The sequence below is a fragment of the Cydia strobilella genome, chromosome Z, assembly GCF_947568885.1.
Source record: "Cydia strobilella chromosome Z, ilCydStro3.1, whole genome shotgun sequence".
NCBI classification, from domain to species: domain Eukaryota; kingdom Metazoa; phylum Arthropoda; class Insecta; order Lepidoptera; family Tortricidae; genus Cydia; species Cydia strobilella.
The window spans coordinates 53,741,739-53,761,156 of record NC_086068.1 but is presented as its reverse complement, the minus strand read 5'-3'; the positions used below and the strand labels follow the sequence as shown (position 1 = coordinate 53,761,156).

The window sequence follows — 19,418 nt, the reverse complement described above, 5'->3', positions numbered from 1 at the left end:
TTAATATTCAGTTACTACAATGTCTAAGTCCGCTCCAGACTACGCGGCGCGAAGCCGCGAATGCGAGTGTGGAGTCGATTTCGCTGATTAGCTTCGCGCCGCAATTTGCGCACGAGTGTGGAGGGCCCTTACTATACTTTTTTTGTTTTTTTTTTGTTGTGCACATGCTTTGTTTAATCAGTTAATAATATTACCATCATAATTACTTAAAAGATATCAGAACCGTAATCTGATTATAGCACTCAAATAATATAAGAAGATAATTAATTTCAGTAGTATATTGATATAAATAATGGTATCTTTTTAACATTGGCAACATGTGCGAGTGACACACGGGGCTCTGGTTTGCTATCTCATGTGGACCGTTTTCTGTAGTCTGGATACGAAGTTCTGGCTCGGTGATAAGGTTTAATTTAGTATGGCAAAAAAAGTGACAGCTCGCTCCTCCATAGGTATAACTTCATTCATGGTATGATTGAAACCATGGAGACTATACAAAGGAGCCAAATCTCTATGTATGAAAAGTGTCCATTATTGTCCACAGGGATAACCCTGTGGACAATAATACAAACAAATAATTGTTGCCTTATATGGTTAATGTTGGCCGCTCCGATATATCTGATGGCGACTGTACAAATTTTTAATGCAAGGACAACAGCGGGACATTAAATTTTGCTAAACCGTACCCAGTACTTTGATACTTTTGTCGTCCTTCTCATTACTATTATTATTGGGTTGATCACTTCGACCAATCAGTGATCTATTGTGACGGCCCTTTAAAGTTCATTACTAATGCCCGTTGAGTCCAGAAAATTCCAGATTCTTTGGGCCGTAATATTCTGTACCTCATAGGGTTGCAGTACGTGCCGCCCTAGGTGGGTACTTCTTTTTGACATTAGTGGTCCACATGAACAGAGAATGTGCATTGCAGTCTCCTCTGACTCCTGGCAGAACCTGCATGTCGCATCTTGTTTCTTCCCAATTTGAAACATGTGTTTATTCAACTTACAGTGTCCAGTCAGTAATTCTAGTCACTGCGCAGGCTTTGTGTCTTTTGAGCCCTAGAAGCTCCTTAGCAGTTTGACTGTTGAACCCTTTGATTAGAGCTTTCAAGTGTTCTTGTCCGTTGACGAACTTCCACCAATCGACTGCTCTAGTTTTTAGGGTTCCGTACCCAAAGGGTAAAAACGGGACCCTATTACTAACTCCACTGTCCGTCTGTCTGTCACCAGGCTGTATCTCATGAATCGTGATAGCTAGATAGTTGAAAGTTGTCCAATACACATTTGTTATTATTTATAGGCCAGGAAATGAATGCTCAAAAAAAGGTATAGAGGCAATTGCTTGGAACACAATTTTTGACTTCGTAGCGATGAGAGCCCTAAATAAACCTTCAAGAGCGGATATCGCAAAAACTATACAAGATATCGAAAAACTTTCTTAATAAAACTTGTAACAAATTAAATCACTTTTCATTTTGTATAAGTGGCCATGTCGCTGAGACGCATAGTTTCCGAGATATAATCAAAAAACCGAAAAATGGAACCTTCAAACCCCCCTCCCCCCGGCACCAGGGCTACGGCCGGGGACTTGATATGTTCACCCTAACTAGTCCAAACAAAGTTACGGAGTCAAAAATTGTCCTAGACATCCTAGCGTTTCCCTCTATACCTTCTTATTGCTTGGCCTATTTATTACCTATCGAAGACAATGTCGAACAACTGTAAAATATTAGCCCGTGGATCGCCTTCCTATACATGTAGGTATTTATTTAACAGTAGCAAGATGGATTAAGGTAGAATGAATAGTCAAACAAATAATTCACATACATTTTATTTTCTTAATTTATTAACCATTGATTTCCAAGAGTAAAACTAAAAAACAAATTAAAGTACAAACACGTTATGCATCGCTAACTAAACACAACTTGTAGGTAACTTCTCTTGGCAAACCATTACAATCTTTTGACTATCAGCCGGCGCACCACACAACGAGACAATATAGAGCAGTACATGACTTTCTGAGTGCAATATTACACATGGGGCTGGGCCGGGCGCGACACGTACGCGACACGTACGCGACACACGTACATCACGAGATAGCTAACAGCGGGCATTCCATAACTATAATTATAAAGTCCTTCAATCAATACTGTCCTCACGCCAGCAATAAAATGATTATTTGTGCCATTCTCAATCATAAGGCGCTATTTCCATATAGCTCCAATTTGAAATCAACCTTATTGACAAGCGACAATGTGGTACCTTTTGGTTGAAAATGTCACATTTGTTTTATTAGGAATTAAACCCTGCACTGAGATATTTCGATGACAACTATAGCACCATCGCAACCATCTGTCAATACTTACGATACCTACAGTTTTAACGTTTCCTTTTTTTATAGAATTGATATGCAACTGAAACTATGACGCATAGTATAGCCAGATATCGAAACGAATTGAGTTCAACTAGGGAACAAATCAAATGGTTTTCATATGAAATATTTCTTGATGTTTTTTTTAAGTATAAGTAGTCACACTACTACTATACATTATAATTACTATTTCAGTTTAGAATTGAGTTGACTTTTTTGGTCCACTGTAGCTATTTATATGAAGTTAGTCTGAATAGAAAGCGCAAAGTGGACGCGTTCGGTGATAGATAAGGCCGTGTTGTAGGTCCGGTTGCGTTCGTGGCCCACAAATCAAATGGTTTCGCCGGAAGACCAGCGCTGACTTAAGGGTTAGCATTATGCTGAGGCGGGACAATTTCTTGGTAAATTATATACTTTTTGTTTTAAATATACTTTTTTTGTAATACGTTTGTATGAAATGTAGTTTGCCATGAATAAATGAATTATTCTATTATATTCTTAAAGAATAAGAATTTCCTTGTAAATTCCATTGCAGCGTCAGATTTGTGTCTATTGAAGTCCGTGGCCAGCCCGGCCCGGCCGGAACCAACGAGAACGAGAGCGATCAGCAACTAAGTGACAACTACAAGTACAGAACCCTATCGTATTGATAATACTTAAATTAAAGCGAACAATGTATAATATGCTAGTTCTGAAAGCGATAAGTCTTGAAATTGAGCGAGCCCAAATAAATACGAGAGTATAGTACAACAGCACACCCGTTCACAATCAACTATAAAATTGTATAAAGAACAGCATATAGCTCCTGCTCGGGCAAGGCGGCTAAAAGCCTGATAGAGTCGCGGACTGCCGCCCGCCGTGCCCGAGCGACCACTGCGCTGCGGCCCCATGGGCGAACCGTGACACGTGTACAGATAAACATACTTGTATACCATATTATATCTCTAAAATACTTCGATTCAGAAAAGTGAGGAAACATAGATACAAAATCGTAGAATGAACCAGACAAGCGAAACGTGTTTGTTTATAGTTTTTATTTAGACACTTAACCATAACAGAACACGATTACCTATTGTTATCTGAATAAAACATTTAGAACAGATGTCTATGAATGTGTATGTACTTATTTCAAATATTCATCAGTGACATGTAGTTTTATATATGTATATTGTATATGTACAACAATCACTCTTCAACGTTTCCAAATATATATATTCTGTTACTGATTTACACACCATTTTTCAGTACTATTTAATACAATGTCTAATGTACACAATTTCAACCCTTCTTTTACCCGAAATACACGAAACGCTATTTTACACAACAAACCTTACACTATCAATGTGAAAATATTTCGTCACAATATCTTACATGTAATTTTTCTTATGGACTGTAAAGAAAGTGTGAAATGCATTAAGTTTTTTGTTACATTCTTATAAATATATTAACATTATTACGTTTAAATTATTATATCAGTCAAAATATTTCCGCGATATTAACTAGGTCCACCCGTTGGCGCCCGCGCCCTCGGCGGCGCTCGGTCGCGTCACGCCACCACCGCACATTATATCTCAGCCTTAAAGTACTTTACAATACGGCGGCACTCGTTCGCGTCATGCCATCACCGCACATTACATCTCAGCCTTAAAGTACTTTACAATACATTACTGTACCATAGATTAACTATTAATAATTGATTGTGAGCGCATCGGACGGACGGCGGCCGCCCCAGCGCGGGGCCGCGGGCAGGCGCGAACTGCGCGGCGTTATGACCGTAACTTCCAGCAGCCTCTAAAATCGACTCCATTCCACAACGCATAATTAGTCTGTGGTCAGGAGTGAACTTAGTTTTAATTCAAGAGCCGACTGGTACGGATGCAAATTACTCAAACGCAATCAAATCACCAACCAGGAGCAAATTCTACGTTCCATTACTTTCATTATATTTTTGAATCTAATATCCTGGATTGCTTTGAAAAAAGAAGACGAGTTTGAAAGAAGAAATAGGCGATTAAGTCTTATTACAGAGTCCAGCAAATAATCAGGACAGCATCGAAAAGCATGTGGCCGTCTTATGTCAAAATAGTATATATTTACACAAGAAATGTTAGCCTCAGGGGGCTCTTCGTGTACTATTCTAATTAGGTACTCGCCAGTAATGCGCCAATTTTATCGTTAATTTCTATCAATACTATCCTTTGTACAACGCCAATAACATCCTTACCGTCCTAATCTCCATTTCATACAACGCCGTTAGTTTCACCTTAATAACAATATACGCTACGATACTAACAAAATAAGTGCCATATTATCTACATACATATAATCATTTACAAGTTAGTAGAATGACGCACGATTCGTGATTAGTTTTTTTTATGATTTCCTCGTAACATGTAATCTATAAAGGCATCTTTACCTCAGACTTTAGAGTTACACCGTCGTTAAGATGGTGTTTTATAAAACTAATTTACAATTAAGATAAATAAATATAGTTACCCAATTAAGGAGAATATTTGACATGAAGTACCTACAGGCGAGGATACGCCACGGCGGGACTGAGGGCCCTAAAGCAAGCTACACATGTGCGGATATCAAAGTCCTTCTGACGTAAGTGTGCAAAGCCGGCCGCAGATACCCGCTCAGTTAGAGGGCTATAAACGCGAACTTCCGGAAATAGAAATAGGTACTCGTATCTCTGTCTTTTTGTCACTCGCACATTGCAAGAGCTAAACATTGATATTAGACTAATTTCTAATTACGGAGTTAGCAGTAGACCTAGGTGGTAAGTAGTTGCCTTAGCGTGCCCCACGATTTGCCGCTCGAGCACGGGGCGCCCTTTACCCCGAATATTTACTCTATCACTGTTTAATTATCACATTTAACTTATAATTTCACGAACGCCGTTTTACTAAGTTAAATCATATACACATTAGTTACCTATAACAAAATTATTTTGAAACTAGGTAATTATATATTTAGGCATTTAATGGCAGTATTGTAACTGGTTGTATTCACTAATTTTAAATTTATACACATATAAAACACGTTAATACCTAACACTTATCTAATGGTAACATGACGAGGAACGGTCGTGTGTCGCTCGATTTAGTTAACACGGCTGAACTTCTAGTAATATGAATAGACTTCCACTTTTGCCAACTGAAGTCTAAGCCGAAACACACATTTCTGCTAAGCTGCCTCTATCATTCTGAACACAAAACTTTCGTCCAAAAACATTGAAAGAATCGAATGCCATATGTTCAAGCTAAAGGTTGGAGTGCTAGAGATGGGATTACTCTTAAGCTAGGGCCCAAGAGTGGCCTAGAAGAAAATTATAATCCAAATTATAAGTGTTTATTGGATATGAGTTACCGCCTTCATTGCCGGGACGAGATCGTAAGCTATACGTGGAATAACTATGTCGTGGCTTATTAAGTATGTGTAGAACGGTACGAGATGCCTTTTCAAAAGCGGCAATATTTTGCCAAAAAATTCGTTCTTGTACTAAGATTAAGAGCGTTATAGAAAGCCGTTCTTGTAACAGAGTTGCTACACGCTCGCCAAGACATCGATTAATGTGTGGTACAACGCTTAACCGTTTTAAACTAGAATCTATGTAAGTCCCTATAACGAACTTTTTGGTTGTAATTACTTAAGATAATCGGCGTACGTCGCCTTCCTAAAGCTATTGGTAACTGTTCACCGTTGCTGGAACGTCCATTATACTAAAACATTAACGAGAAATCTGAGACTTATGTATAGCAATAACGGCAAATATGTTTTAAAAACGAAAGGCAGTGATATACTGACAGTGTTAAGGTAAGAAAGTCTCTTTGTTTCTATTTATTTAAAGTAGTATTATTAATGTTATACAATTAAGTTTCATTTACCTATTTATTATACATATACATAATGTACGAGTACGGGATAAATATGGAAGTTCTATGAGGCAATGTTGTCGGAAAGGAAGTTGAACGGAAGATGACCATGATGAGAAAGTTTTGCGGGGAATGAACCATTGCATTGAGAGTTCTATACGTTGCTAATAAATGACTATGAAGGAATGATTTTTTTCTAAGTATATCCTGTGATTTTAGGTTCAGTGACATAAAGAAACTATATCTACCTACCAATTTAGTAGACCGATATATTTACGTATAAGTGCATAAGTAAATTCGAACATAGGGTGGGATGGATATCTCGAGTGAGATATTTGATGCTGATGTATATTACCTTCATACTTATTTATCGCAATTAGTGACTGGAAATTGAGCTCGAATTTGTCTAAGCACAGTAACAAACGAAGGTGTAAAGCACCTGTATAATAGGTACACGGGAAGTTAACTTCGTTTAGAGAAATGCAATAAGCAAGTACAATAAAACACCGTCTACAATGTACACCGGACACTTAAATTAATTAGTTAAGTCAGAATAGGGACAAGAGAAAACATTAGATAAAATTATAATGCACGAAACGTGTCTATAGATGCGAAATATTGGCAATAAAAATGCATAAGTTGTGACTATAGAACATTATGTTTGTTAGTGTATAAACAGTACAGTTGTATACAAGCAGTCTTGGTAAACACTGAGAGTACGTACTTACAGTCTACTTACATAACATTACTTACCAACAAGTCTTAGACAGATAAAATTCTCATTTTTACATTACACTGGTTAAGTGGTTAGGTACCCCTACACAATATAAAATGCAAATTAAAACAGAAATATTCCATGTACAAGAAACAAATCTATCTAAAACAACATCTTAACAATCTACCTATGCTATAAAATACTCTATATTTACAGAAGTAATATATTATGCGATCCGTCTGTCAGTTTTAAATATTAACTAACATTAAACTAATTTACACTAATTAGTATACACTACCACGTAGGTATAAAACACGCATTCGAGTCCCTGGCGCTTATCACATAAGAACTATTAATAAAAATCAGTCTGTCAATTGGGACGTTTTAATTCCTCTAACTAAAATAAACATCGTTACACACATGGACTCGTGGGTGCGAGTATGTAATGTAGCCGTGCTCGCAGGGAATTCACTATCGCGCGGTGAGGGCTGCCCGTGCCGGAGGCTTGGCGGCGGGCCGCGGCCCCGAGCCGAGCCGAGCGGCCGGGCCCCTTGGCGGGCGACTAGGAACATTTGTACGAGCTCTTGTGCCGGGGCAGTGAACACAGGTGGTGACATAAGACGCGCGGCGCGACTACACGTACTATCTGATCTCTGCCGAGTTTAACACAAACGGCACATAGAACATCTTGCTCTCGAGTAGGAGGTTCGCCGCTGCTTGGATCTGGGAACACGACAAAATAATAGTTAACATATAACTTCGACCAGCTGAGTGATTTCGAAAAAAACATTAGATAGAGTAAAAGTATGAGAAAATTATTGGTAGTCTAGGCCATTTTCCGAATATTTTCGTTATACGTATGTACCTAATTAAAAAGATGTAGGTAGGTAATACCTTAAAAAAATATATTTTTAAGGTAATACCTACCAGAACCAGAACGCAGTAAGGAGTTCAAAATATCGCATAGCCTAAATACGAACCGTATTAAATTGATCACAACTTATCCGATAATTACTAGAACCTATGAATTTTAAACCTATTTATCAATCCTCAACTTACCCTCCATATAAAGCCTGACCAGAAATATATGATCATGCGCCATGTTGCGGAATTTCATTGGAACTAATTTCTTACACTGGCAATAATTTTAATGATAGGTTGTCACTGTTGTCAGTGTCATTGTGGCGGTTTACTTGAATAATGCTTAAGTGTTGAATATTAAATAATAAATGACAAAAATGCCCAAAACTATACATAGTCAGGAGCGGAACATTGTTAATAATGTAAATAATAAACTGCTGGAAAAGAACAGTTCGGGAAATGAAACTATTTCGCTACGAAGCATTTCCAAATTAACATCAGAGCTGACAGGTAAACAAATCAAAATGTCATTATAGTCTGGTTATTACGACTTAGTTATTGTAGTGTTATGTTATGTTATACAAGCGAGGAAACACAGTAACAAAAATAAGTTTGAGTTTGGAAAATATTTACTATGGGCTTTGGAGAGGATCAATCTTGTTAATTGACACCCACCCTACCCAGTAACATGACCATCATCATCATCATGGTTGCCTTTTGGTGATCCAATCTTGGATGTAGGCCTCTTCCCAGAATGGAGTAACATGATAGACGAAAAATTTTTTCAACTATAGAGCTGAGCTGAGCTGATCGTGTGGCTAATTGTAGTCACACCATCTGGTATGTTACGACTAAATTTAATACATATATGTAAATTTATATAAATTTCTAGGTATATCGGTGGCATCTATTACGTGGATTACGAGAGAAGGTTGTACCTCCTGAGGTTTTATGTAAATCAAAAAATAAAAAAGAAGATTCAATTAGACGATTTTGACCTATGTGTGATACGTTAGAAAATAAATAAATAAAAGTAGATGTAAGTCACACGAGTTGCCAATCCACATTGTTCAGACTATACTGAACTATTGCCATATAAATGAGAATAATAGCGCCCCCTTGACAATGATCATATATTCCTGGTCAGGCTTTAACTTCACACACTCATTAGTCATTACGAGTATATATATTTTATTAATTTCTGCCCTATTAATTAAACGTAAGAGTTCTTGTGATATGTAAATACTGATTTTACTCCGAAGACTGGTAAATAGAATTTAAGTAGGTATGGCTCATAATTTCTTTTTTTATCCGCTGTTATTATTTATTAATATTATGTACTTAATAAGGAACCTCCGAGTCTGTTTCCTAAGTACACTACCGCTCAAAACTATTTAGTCACCCGCAATTTTCACCATACAATTGTATACAAAAAATATTTTCAAAATCATACTGTTCGATCGCAGGCAAATGACTTACAAGTTGTATTGAATTTTTATTTAGGTAAATATATTGAGCCTCAAATTGTTGCCAGACATCTTTTAAAATTTCGAGTTTACATTATGCAACGATTAAAAAATTCCTTATGTACTATTGTATATTGTATATGTGACTGTTTGTGTTCTGAATATATTAAAAAATAAAATAAATAAAATATTTTCGATGCGCTCATGTTTATGGTGTAGGGAGGAGTAAGGTTTGAGTTAGAGTATACAAAGTAGGTACCTAAGTACCTAAGAAAAAAATGCCTCACCTCAGGTATCCTGGCAAAAAGTTCCTGCATTCTGCCGGGATGGTGGGGAGCTGCGTGCTCCAGATAGCTGCGTAAAACCTGCACGTATCGCTCCTGAATGCCTTCCAATTCCACTTCTAAGACAAAAGAAAACATATGTAAAGCATACAAAACCGAAGTCTGAAACGTGTCATTTTATGAATCCCCACAACAGTGACGTACGCCATGTTTGGAAAACTGATTAGTTCCTAAATATAACACAAGTAGCGCTAAATAAGAAATGCTTAGTTCGTCTACTCGCCCTTAGATGGCGGTGTAAGGCTACAGCGCTCCAATGCCATTTGTATCGAGCGAGCGCGCGGTGCGGCGGTGACGTCACGCGCTCAGTAGGTCACTCCGATAGCGGGGCAACGACCGCGGCTAGCCGTTGACCTCCGCTCAAGCGCGCTGCGTCCTCACTCTATAGCCATTTCGCTTGCACGCGAGCGCTTTTCCACGGGTAGGCCGCGCGGCTGTTTCATGTGCGCGTTTTGCATTCAACCAAGCCGATGTTTTGTGTTTAGAAAATGAGGAAGGAAAAATAGACGCTTCATCATTTATTTACTGTTTATGTAAATGTTATTTTGTTCTATCTTGTGTATCGGAGTACTTACATGGTTTTGATTAAATTTAATAAACTGTAAGGTCTATTTATAAACTAACGACGACGGGGTTTCGGTGCGCTACCTAAATTTATCTGTCTGTGACCTTTAGCGCTGGTTGGCAGCACCGACTTTAGCTAATGTTTTACCTTTGTATTTTTACACAAAATTAAACTTATTAATTACATTCTTGACGCCAATTATATTGTATTTTTTCATAGCTCTTGGATAATTAGTCAGGAGTTATATAGCATTGTGAGTTTCTAGGTCAAACTTATACCTACACATTGGACCGGTTTTATAAGTAGCGTAGGACGTTTTAATTACACCTTGTGTATTTTTATTTTTCGTACTCTGCAACGGTTGCAGAGGACAAAAAATAAAAATACACAAGGTGTAATAAAAACGTCCTACGCTACTTATAAGCTTATAACATTGTGAAGTTTTGGTAACACATTTATATATATTAGTACGGTAATGAAGTGTTACTAATATAAATTTAGCCTCTGCATTTAGCAATTCGTGATACTCTGTGCTTCGATTTTGGTACGCTAACAATTGGGTAACATAACTTTGTTCTCAAATTTATCTATATGTAGAAAAGGGCGCAATAAGCAAGCGTACACGTTGTACGGCTAATCGGTGTTACGTAAAGTACCGCTGCATAGTGCGGGTATCTGCGGGGCGAAGAGAAAGTATCCTCAAGTCTCGCTTTCCGCTCAGAACTGTCCTAGCTGACGTAACCACCGAGAACACGAGCGACAACGGTGTATCTGGTAAGTAATATCATTTGAATTAGATACGACCTTGTTGATCCGTGTGAAATGACCAGCGAAAGTTGTGCGGTGATTATTCAGTCTTAACTAATTGTCATAACCGAATGTATTATGATTTAACTTAGATCATTCAATCTACGTAACCTATCTACGTTGTTGCAGATGATTATAAAATAAAAAATATAAAGATAACATGATAAATACGAGGTTGGTAAATACGAGCCGTAAAAAATATAGCTGCAAAACCACAACCAACACCTACCTAGGTAAGTATATACTTAAACTTTTATCATTTATTAATTATAAATTAAATGTATTTTATTTGTACCGTCGTCGTCTAAATAAAAGTAAAAGTGATGGTGTCAGGTTAGTTATGTCAAAACTTAGTTTTACAAATAAATATGTTTTTATTGCAAAGTTGTACGACGACATGAATGCTAAAAGCATACTCAATATTTATTTTATATAATGTAAGCAAAACAACCTATTGTCACGGGGGTTTCATTACGGGTAAATTTTCCATGGGATATTATAGACGATTATTTTGTAAACGATAAACTGCATTCCGTCGTACTAAAAGTCTAAAGATACATCTTTTAGAGCACGACCTTACAATGTTGTTCACAGGATTTCCTCAACGAGCTGCGATTGTAAACATTTCGTATTCATTGGAATATTGCGAATATGAACTAGAAATAGGAATAATTTTGAATTAATGCTCTTACCTAAAGGTCGGTCGGTCGGAACAGTACTGCTTTTTGGCGATATAGATGGCGGTAGAAACTATTCGTTGTCCGTGTTGAGCTTAAAGTAATTGCTACGGCAACTGTTCTGTCTAAAATCGTAAAATGTGGGCTACATGTGTCTATTTAGCGTAGCAGAACCCTAGTTTCATGTTCAATAGCATACCAACAGCTCAACGCGCACACATGCGCGCGCTGTGCAGACGCACATAGACGCGGAACTGTTGTGCAAGCACTTTCCATTTCACTATAGCCACAACGAGTACGTACAGTGGCTATAAAATGCTTTATGTGTTTTATATGGAAGCGCAGATACTTCATTTTAATAAAAATATATTGCTACGGAATTAACACCCTAATGTTCTTCGTGTTTTCTTGTACTATATGACTAATCAATTCTAGTAATCTCCGATGTCATGTACTTAGGCAAGGTAGGCAGGGAGCAAACGAAGGTTTAGGTACGCCAAATTTTGCTAAATGCTTATTGAAATCGGTAATAGGTAAATTTTATCAACCAGCTACCACTACTAACTACTCGTTGTTTAGGTGCTGATGCCATTAGCTGATACGCGACGCCATTTCTAATCGCTAGTACTTTGATAAGTGCGTACGTCGGTGCGGTGAAAATTAACATGGTATGTGAGGGCCGACCTAGTTGTACTGCGATAACGCAGGATGTCATGCCTAGTTTCCCTATTCTAGCTCATTTGTGCAAACATATGCTTTAGCACGACGCTTTAGAGGCTATAATAGCAGAAAACAAGGAAAGCTGCAACCGCTGTCAAGTGTATAAACTCTACCAGCGATAGCGAGTTTGCGTGGAGATGTTTTGTAAGGTCTATTTTAGGTGGGTAAAGAAGTAACGACACTAAAGTATCTAGACTCGTGAGGTGGTTCTATGTTCTAAGGGTTAATGTACGCTGTAAAGTGTTATTGGTGACAGTTAATAAGTCTTCCTAAAGTTCCTAATCGATTTCACAAGCGACAGCTCTCGCACGTATAGGTTACATGGACTATAATCATAATAACTGTGACGACTGAGTACTGACCGTGTTGCAATACTGCGCCTCGTTGTGATTTAATATAATATCTAATTTACTTTTCTTCTTTTTAAAACGGCCGAATAAATTGCACTCGAACAAAAACGTCCGCGTACTAAATCTAATAATTTCAAAGGATTCAGAATTAAAATTCAATTAATTCTTCCTCAGCCAACAAATATGAAATTTGACTCTTTCATTAAATTTCCGTTTGTTGATTTCACATGTTTATCGTCCCTGTGCAAAACCAAATGGCTGTAGAAGACATCATGTAGTCGAAATCCGGCTAGTTAATTTCTTTCATGTGCTGAAATAACGTAATTAACTGAAATTTTATAAAAGTAAGTATAACATACATACAGACAAGTATATTATAGATTACGGAAAGGTTTCGCTTGGCAGCAGATTACTTAATGGTAAACAACACACATAAATAAATAAAAAGTCACATGTGTAATTTATATGTACGTACTTTACTTATGCCCGAATTGATTCTTAATCAGCGAATGACGGAGTGTTTTTTGAAAGGCCAATATTTATTTAACCTAAATAACGAGCATCAGCCCGCGGGCCGGCGAAAGGTTATCCGTTAACAATTAACACAATTCCAAATCAGAGAGATGATTTCGACGTCACTATCGTTCGAAATGAACTACTTCCGTCACTGATATTGAAACAATTTGGGTACAATTTACACAAAAGATTCGCTGCGCATAATATACAAAAACGAACACTTCACATGTTTTAGACTTAGCTGCTTAAAATCGTATGCATGCCTTTAATAGTGTACTTACCTTGGTTCAACAATATGTAGACTTTGAGGCAGACGTACTCTTCCATCCGGAGTTGTATGCGGCGGAAGACGCAGGTGATCTGGGTCATCTTCTCCACCACCAGCCCCACGTCCAGTCGCAGCTGCTCCAAGGTGATAGGGCGCCCCATCAGCGAGGTCAGGCAGTTCTGTAGCGTCCGCAGGTTTGCGTTCACCTGAGTCAACACTCAATTGTTCATAACTTTTTTTACAATGCTGTCATAACAATAGCATTACTTCAACTAAATTTTCACTAGTATTAGATTTAGGTAGCTATTGATTGTAATTTGTGTCATAAATTATAATATGTACTGTTTTAGGTATTATTTGATAACTAACTAGTAAGCACTCAAGGTATTTCATAATTCGGAATATGTATATCAGTATATACAATGCTTTAATGGGTGCATTTTTATGCTTGTTTTACATCAGTAGAATTCTAATGTATTTGATTTTAGTATATTCATAGAAACGAATACAATACTTTAATTAAGTAGCTGGGTATGAGTAAGCAATATTATAAGTTCTTATAATTTCCCTGTCGTCTAAAATTATATGAAGGAAGAGGTACCTTTAAACCGGTCGCGTTCTATTCATATCTTCTTGGTTTACCTACGCTATAACAGCTTCTAACTATTTTTTTATTAGTTCCTTATGTAACATAGGAAAAGGCTTTAGACAATGAAAATATGTAACTGCATACTATAATGCATTTACGTAACGCACGCAATCACTTGCTTGATAAGTCAACTTACACTACATTTATAATCGATCTATTTCTCTTAAAGTGTATAATATTAATAAACTGGGTCATATCAATGTTAATAAGGAAGTGTATTATCCGTGATCCATACTCGTACTCGTACCTATGTTATATTTATTTATAAACTTTATTGCACAAATTTCAAAACGGAATTGCTTGTACCTTAGCCATTTTTAGATGTTTGTCGTAACGAACGTCTCGTGGGACAAATATTTATGTATTTATTTTAAACTTTATTGCACAATAAAAAATAAGTACAAATGGTGGACTTAATGCCTTAAGGCATTCTCTACCAGCATGTTTAAGGGACCGGGAGGAACGCAGTTCACAGCCCCCACGGGGGGTAACGAAATTAAATTTGGACCTAAGGTAATCAGTAGCGGAAGGATTGAACAAGATAGAGAAAAGAGGACATATAATTCTAAGAGACCTGCGCAAATATGTTGATAAGGATCAGCTAATATATAATTGGATCGGTTAAATGTAATGGCGTAATTGTATAATTTCCTACTTGTCAGGGGTACTTGCTAACTCTAACAATTATTTGATAGATATCTTGATAGTAATTTGGAACACCAAAGACGATGTCTTGAGATTAACTTGATTTATTATAACTTGATAGGTGTGCACACTTATAGAATAGCGAACGTGAATTGTGAATGAATGAATAGGTAGTTGTTGACTAATTACGAAACCTCTATAAAAACTAAATGCTGATGGGGCAAATGAACAATATGATGCATTTGCAATTTACTTGTACACTAGTATATTGTTCTTGAGCTCATTTACTATGTAAGTGAGTGAAACCTACTTCATATCTCCCTAACGTTTCATAAATATGTATTCAATTTCAATCGACATACGAGTATCTACTTTACTTATCAATGCAGGTGCATAAAAATGCAATATTTTATGTAACATGAATAGTTAAGTATACTTACAAAATACTTATTTGTCTAGCAGTAATATTATTCACCTTTCGAAGCAAATAACTGCATACAATTCCTATGCGTTCGATCGAGCCGAAGGCTATTGAAACGTCCGACGCGTTGCATTAGTTTACGGGTGTAATAGAGCGCACTATGCACTGAGCTCGGTCGAGTGCAGCTAGTTCTCTGCCAAAGGCAGCGACTTTCTATCGCGGTTGCGTAAGCGCCGATGCAGATCACGTAACTGCACTCCAAGCAAGCGGCGGAAGTCTCTGGAGCGAAAGTGACCCGGTGCCTGGTCCAACTGAACCCGGCTCAAATGCATAAACGAGATACTCTCGGTCCCTATCATGCTGTAAATGTAACACTCACCTCTTGTATGAAGTCGTGCTCGTGATCCGAGGAGGGCGGCGCGTGCGCGTGCTTCCCGTGCATCGCCTGGAACGCCGCCGTCGTCAGCACAGAGATCTCGTGCCACTTTTCCATTAGCAGCTTGGAGTGTATTTCCATCGGAATCTCCATTATAAACGGGAGTTTCTTCGTCCACGCGACCATCTTGTGTACGATGGAGTCCCCAATTTTGCAGAGCTTGTCGCCTATTTCTGAGGTGTCGTGCAGGAGGTCGGGCAGGTGGCGCACGGTGGCGATGTCCTCCATGGCATCGCAGTCGATGAGGGCGCGGATCATGTGCAGCGCCCTTTCCAGCGGCACCGCGCGGTCCCGTGAGGATGATACTGCGCTCTCTAATCGAGCCCTTAGGTGGACAACCTGAACGCAACACATCTATATAATATGTAAAAGGAAGTGTTCTCATCTAATTTAAGAGTTTACAAGTAAAATGTGGCATAAAAATAAAGTTTACCATAAATCTAAGAAACACAAGAGTAGAGTTATTTAATGGAAGTATGTGATATGTGAGCATGTTTTAAGGAACATAACCTAACTCTGATAATAAAGGACAGTTATGAGACTATTAATTATATTTACCTCGCTAGGATTGGTGAGAGCAGTCTTAAGAATAGTGCCGTTGACCAGATGTGGCGGGAGAGGTGGCATTGGCTCTTTAGGCTTTTCTGGTGGCGACGCCCGGCTTGTTGTTGTCGCTGCTTTATTTGCCTTTTTGTGCTTCTTATATTTTACTTTGTACAAATTGTACACTGCGCCGCTATTTCGGCCTCCCGGCATGCGGTCTTCTCTCACAGCTGAAAAATAAGTTTACTTAGTTTTGTTGGTACGTTGATAATCTCTAGAATACAATTTAAAAATATTTAATGTTACCTTGTAAAACCATGCCTTGTTCGATACATTTCTTGAAACGACAGTATTGACATCGATTTCTTTGCGCTTTTGTGATTTCACAGCCTCCATCAGCGACGCATGTGTACACGCGTCTATTCTGTACAGTTCTCTTGAAGAAGCCTTTGCATCCCTCACAGGTGATAATTCCGTAATGTAAACCTGTTGCTTTGTCTTCGCATATCATGCAGATCATGGGCTGTTCATCTTCTTCGCGTTCAGCTTCAGGCGCGTAGGCGCGTAGTTCCGGACGAGGCATAGAGTGTGGGCTTGGGGCTGGCGCGCCTGAAGCTCCGGCCGTGTTGCCTGCCGCCGCACTCAGGTTCAGAGCGTGTAGCTGTTGGTGAGCTGGCAGCTGTGATACGTCTCCTGCCCATAACAGTTCCATGTTCAATGGCGGGCCGCGCTGTCGCCTTAACTCGCCACCAAGGTTCAAAAGCAGCCTAGCTGCAGATTCCTCGCTGCATGTAGAGGGGTCGGGAGCCGGCGGTGTTGGCGTGTGTGACCCGCTCGGTGTCGCAGATGCCTCACCCCCGGGAGTGGGCGCCGGTAGCGTCCAGAACATTGTGCGTACGCCCCCGGATTCACCCATAATAACGGCGGGCGCCCCTCTCCATTGCGCAGGCCCTCGCGCACCTGTCTTGGGTTCCTGCGGTTGTGGCGGAAAGTGTCCGCCGATAAGTTCGGGCTTGACGCCGTTGATGCAAGCCGCTGGCGGCCAGGGCCCCGGCGCGAGAGGAGAGTGCACGCCGGGCGGCGGCGCGAGCGCTCGCGGCCTGTACGGGAGCGGTGGCTCCGGCGGCGGGCCCTCCAGCTTCACGGAGGAGTGTTGCGTGGGCGACGTGACCACGTGTTTAATGGCATGCGAATTGTCACACTTGTTGGAGCTGGCGGCTCCTTCGAACTTGATGACGGAGTATGGTGGGGCTGAGCGAATGACGGTGGGGTGGCAGGCCGGGGTGAGCGTGGGTGAGCTGCCGTCGTCGAACATGGGCGGCGGGTGCGGCGGCGTGCTGCAGCCGGCGTCGGCCATGCGCGGCGAGGGCGGGCCCGGGTCCGGAGATGACGTGCTGGTGTCGGCAGCCGACTCGCCTGCGGGAACGCCACACGGTCAACGTTAGCGACAAAATTCTCGTCTATGCGCGGGAAGGAAGAGAGCACCACGGACTTTTAGACGCAAGAATAGAAACTGGGTGAAATGTCAACGACCGCGCGGAGTGGCCGCGAGGCGCGGGGCGGGGACGCGACACTGCACTTCCCGACGCCGACTAGATTAGCCGGTTGCGTCACGACGACGTGAGCGTCACCGTGGCACATGTATCTAGCCGTATAGAAAACTGATTTGTAATAATTATGTATAACATAATATACATACACGTAACGGCAATGAAAAATGGTGTTAATTTCCAAACGTTCGAGGAATATTTTATGTAACAATCCGGAATAGACGTAGCGATAGAATATGTAGGAAGCGTGGAGCAGGCGCGAGATGCGGCGGGCGAGGAGAAAGTGAAAGCAGCGCAGATGCCGCGCCGCCCGGAAGCGAGCGCGCTCCGCTGCGCTCGCGCACAGAGCACAGCCACAAAGGGCCTATCTAACATGAGATTAACTGCCATTGAAAAACTATCATTTAATAAATCCGCAATAGTAATAAATAACGAATTATGCAAATTGAACTATATAGCAACAGAACCATTTCTTAACATCAATTAACAGAGAATGTTATTTTGCACAAATGTATAAGCTTTTCTCTTAATTATACAAACATTTACCGACTTTTTATGACCAAATCCATAGGCGAAGTACCCTCACGTAACCAGCTCACATCGCTATGCACAAACAGTCCGACTTGAGTAGAGCAATCACATAGTCCGGGGCCCGGGTTGAATTTTGTTTATATTAAAGTTGCGCTTAGACCGGCGCACGCGCTTCAGTTTAAAGGAAAAGCGAAGAAAGTTTTCCACGGCTGCGGCGGCGCGGCGGGCGTCGGTCGCGCACAGTGAGCCCGACCTACCACACGATGCGCCCCGCGGCCGCCCCCCTGCGCTTCCCGATCCCTCCCTCCAGCCACTATTAGGTCACTTCGTGCGTGCGAAGTGCAACACAATGACTGCAGACTAGTGCAGCGCGCACCACTCTCGCCTCGAGGACGATCTCTATTCGCTATGCGTCCTATGCTGGTGGGGACAGTGTTGCAAGAGGCCTCAGTACAGACATTATGTCCCGTTTTAATTGCTGTTATGTCGATTTTGGCCGATTTGTGCCAGCCGCTCGCTGTATAACCAGCACGGAAGAGATATGGATTACAACCGTGTGGGATTAATACCTTTCGGTATCGTACAGATATCAATATCACTTCCATACTAAATATTTTACTACTGAACTCTATTATTAAAGCTACATCCGTTTATCCGAAGCTACCTAGTGTATTAGGTATTATTACTTCCTGGAGAAAACCAACACGTTAAATGGGCACATCTGTTGTGAGGTAATCAGTCGTAAATACTGTTAATATTTAGTAGGAACTTATAGTATGATTATGATTCTTCCTCAATTTGAGTAACAGCGAGATTATGTCAGGAAAGCAGATACGCGCATTGACGGCAATGCAAATGTATTACAGAACTTTAGAAGCAAAGAAACATATTTTTCCCCTCACTAGCTCGGAAAGCGTCTTTTATCCTTTAAAACAAGCGGGGAAAAACGCATTTTATCCACTAGTGGGGAAAGTAACCTTGGATGGCGTGTTTAAGTAGCTTTTGATAGATAATAAAACGTAAAAGTTCATAATAATGGTTCGTTCGATATTAATAATGATTAAATAAATGGTTTGCAAATATTATAAAAAATACCAAATATA

The 19,418-nt window shown here is 39.9% G+C and overlaps 1 protein-coding gene across 5 annotated transcripts in view; it reads right to left on the bottom strand.

Moving 5' to 3' along the window:
* Window positions 1-1,815: 1,815 nt before the first annotated feature.
* Window positions 1,816-19,418, bottom strand: part of LOC134754773 (hormone receptor 4-like) — a 63,480-nt gene continuing 45,877 nt past the window's right edge. For 3 of the 5 annotated variants that reach the window (XM_063691134.1, XM_063691133.1, XM_063691131.1), the window contains 6 exons: window positions 16,541-17,650; window positions 16,250-16,464; window positions 15,635-16,045; window positions 13,554-13,746; window positions 9,581-9,696; window positions 1,816-7,689 (listed from right to left, as the gene is read on the bottom strand). In XM_063691134.1, coding sequence (XP_063547204.1) covers window positions 7,609-7,689; window positions 9,581-9,696; window positions 13,554-13,746; window positions 15,635-16,045; window positions 16,250-16,464; window positions 16,541-17,650 — 2,126 coding nt within the window. In that variant the 3' untranslated portion in view covers window positions 1,816-7,608. The remainder of the gene's footprint in view (window positions 7,690-9,580; window positions 9,697-13,553; window positions 13,747-15,634; window positions 16,046-16,249; window positions 16,465-16,540; window positions 17,651-19,418) is intronic. The other 2 variants (XM_063691135.1, XM_063691132.1) reach the window with 1 other exon arrangement.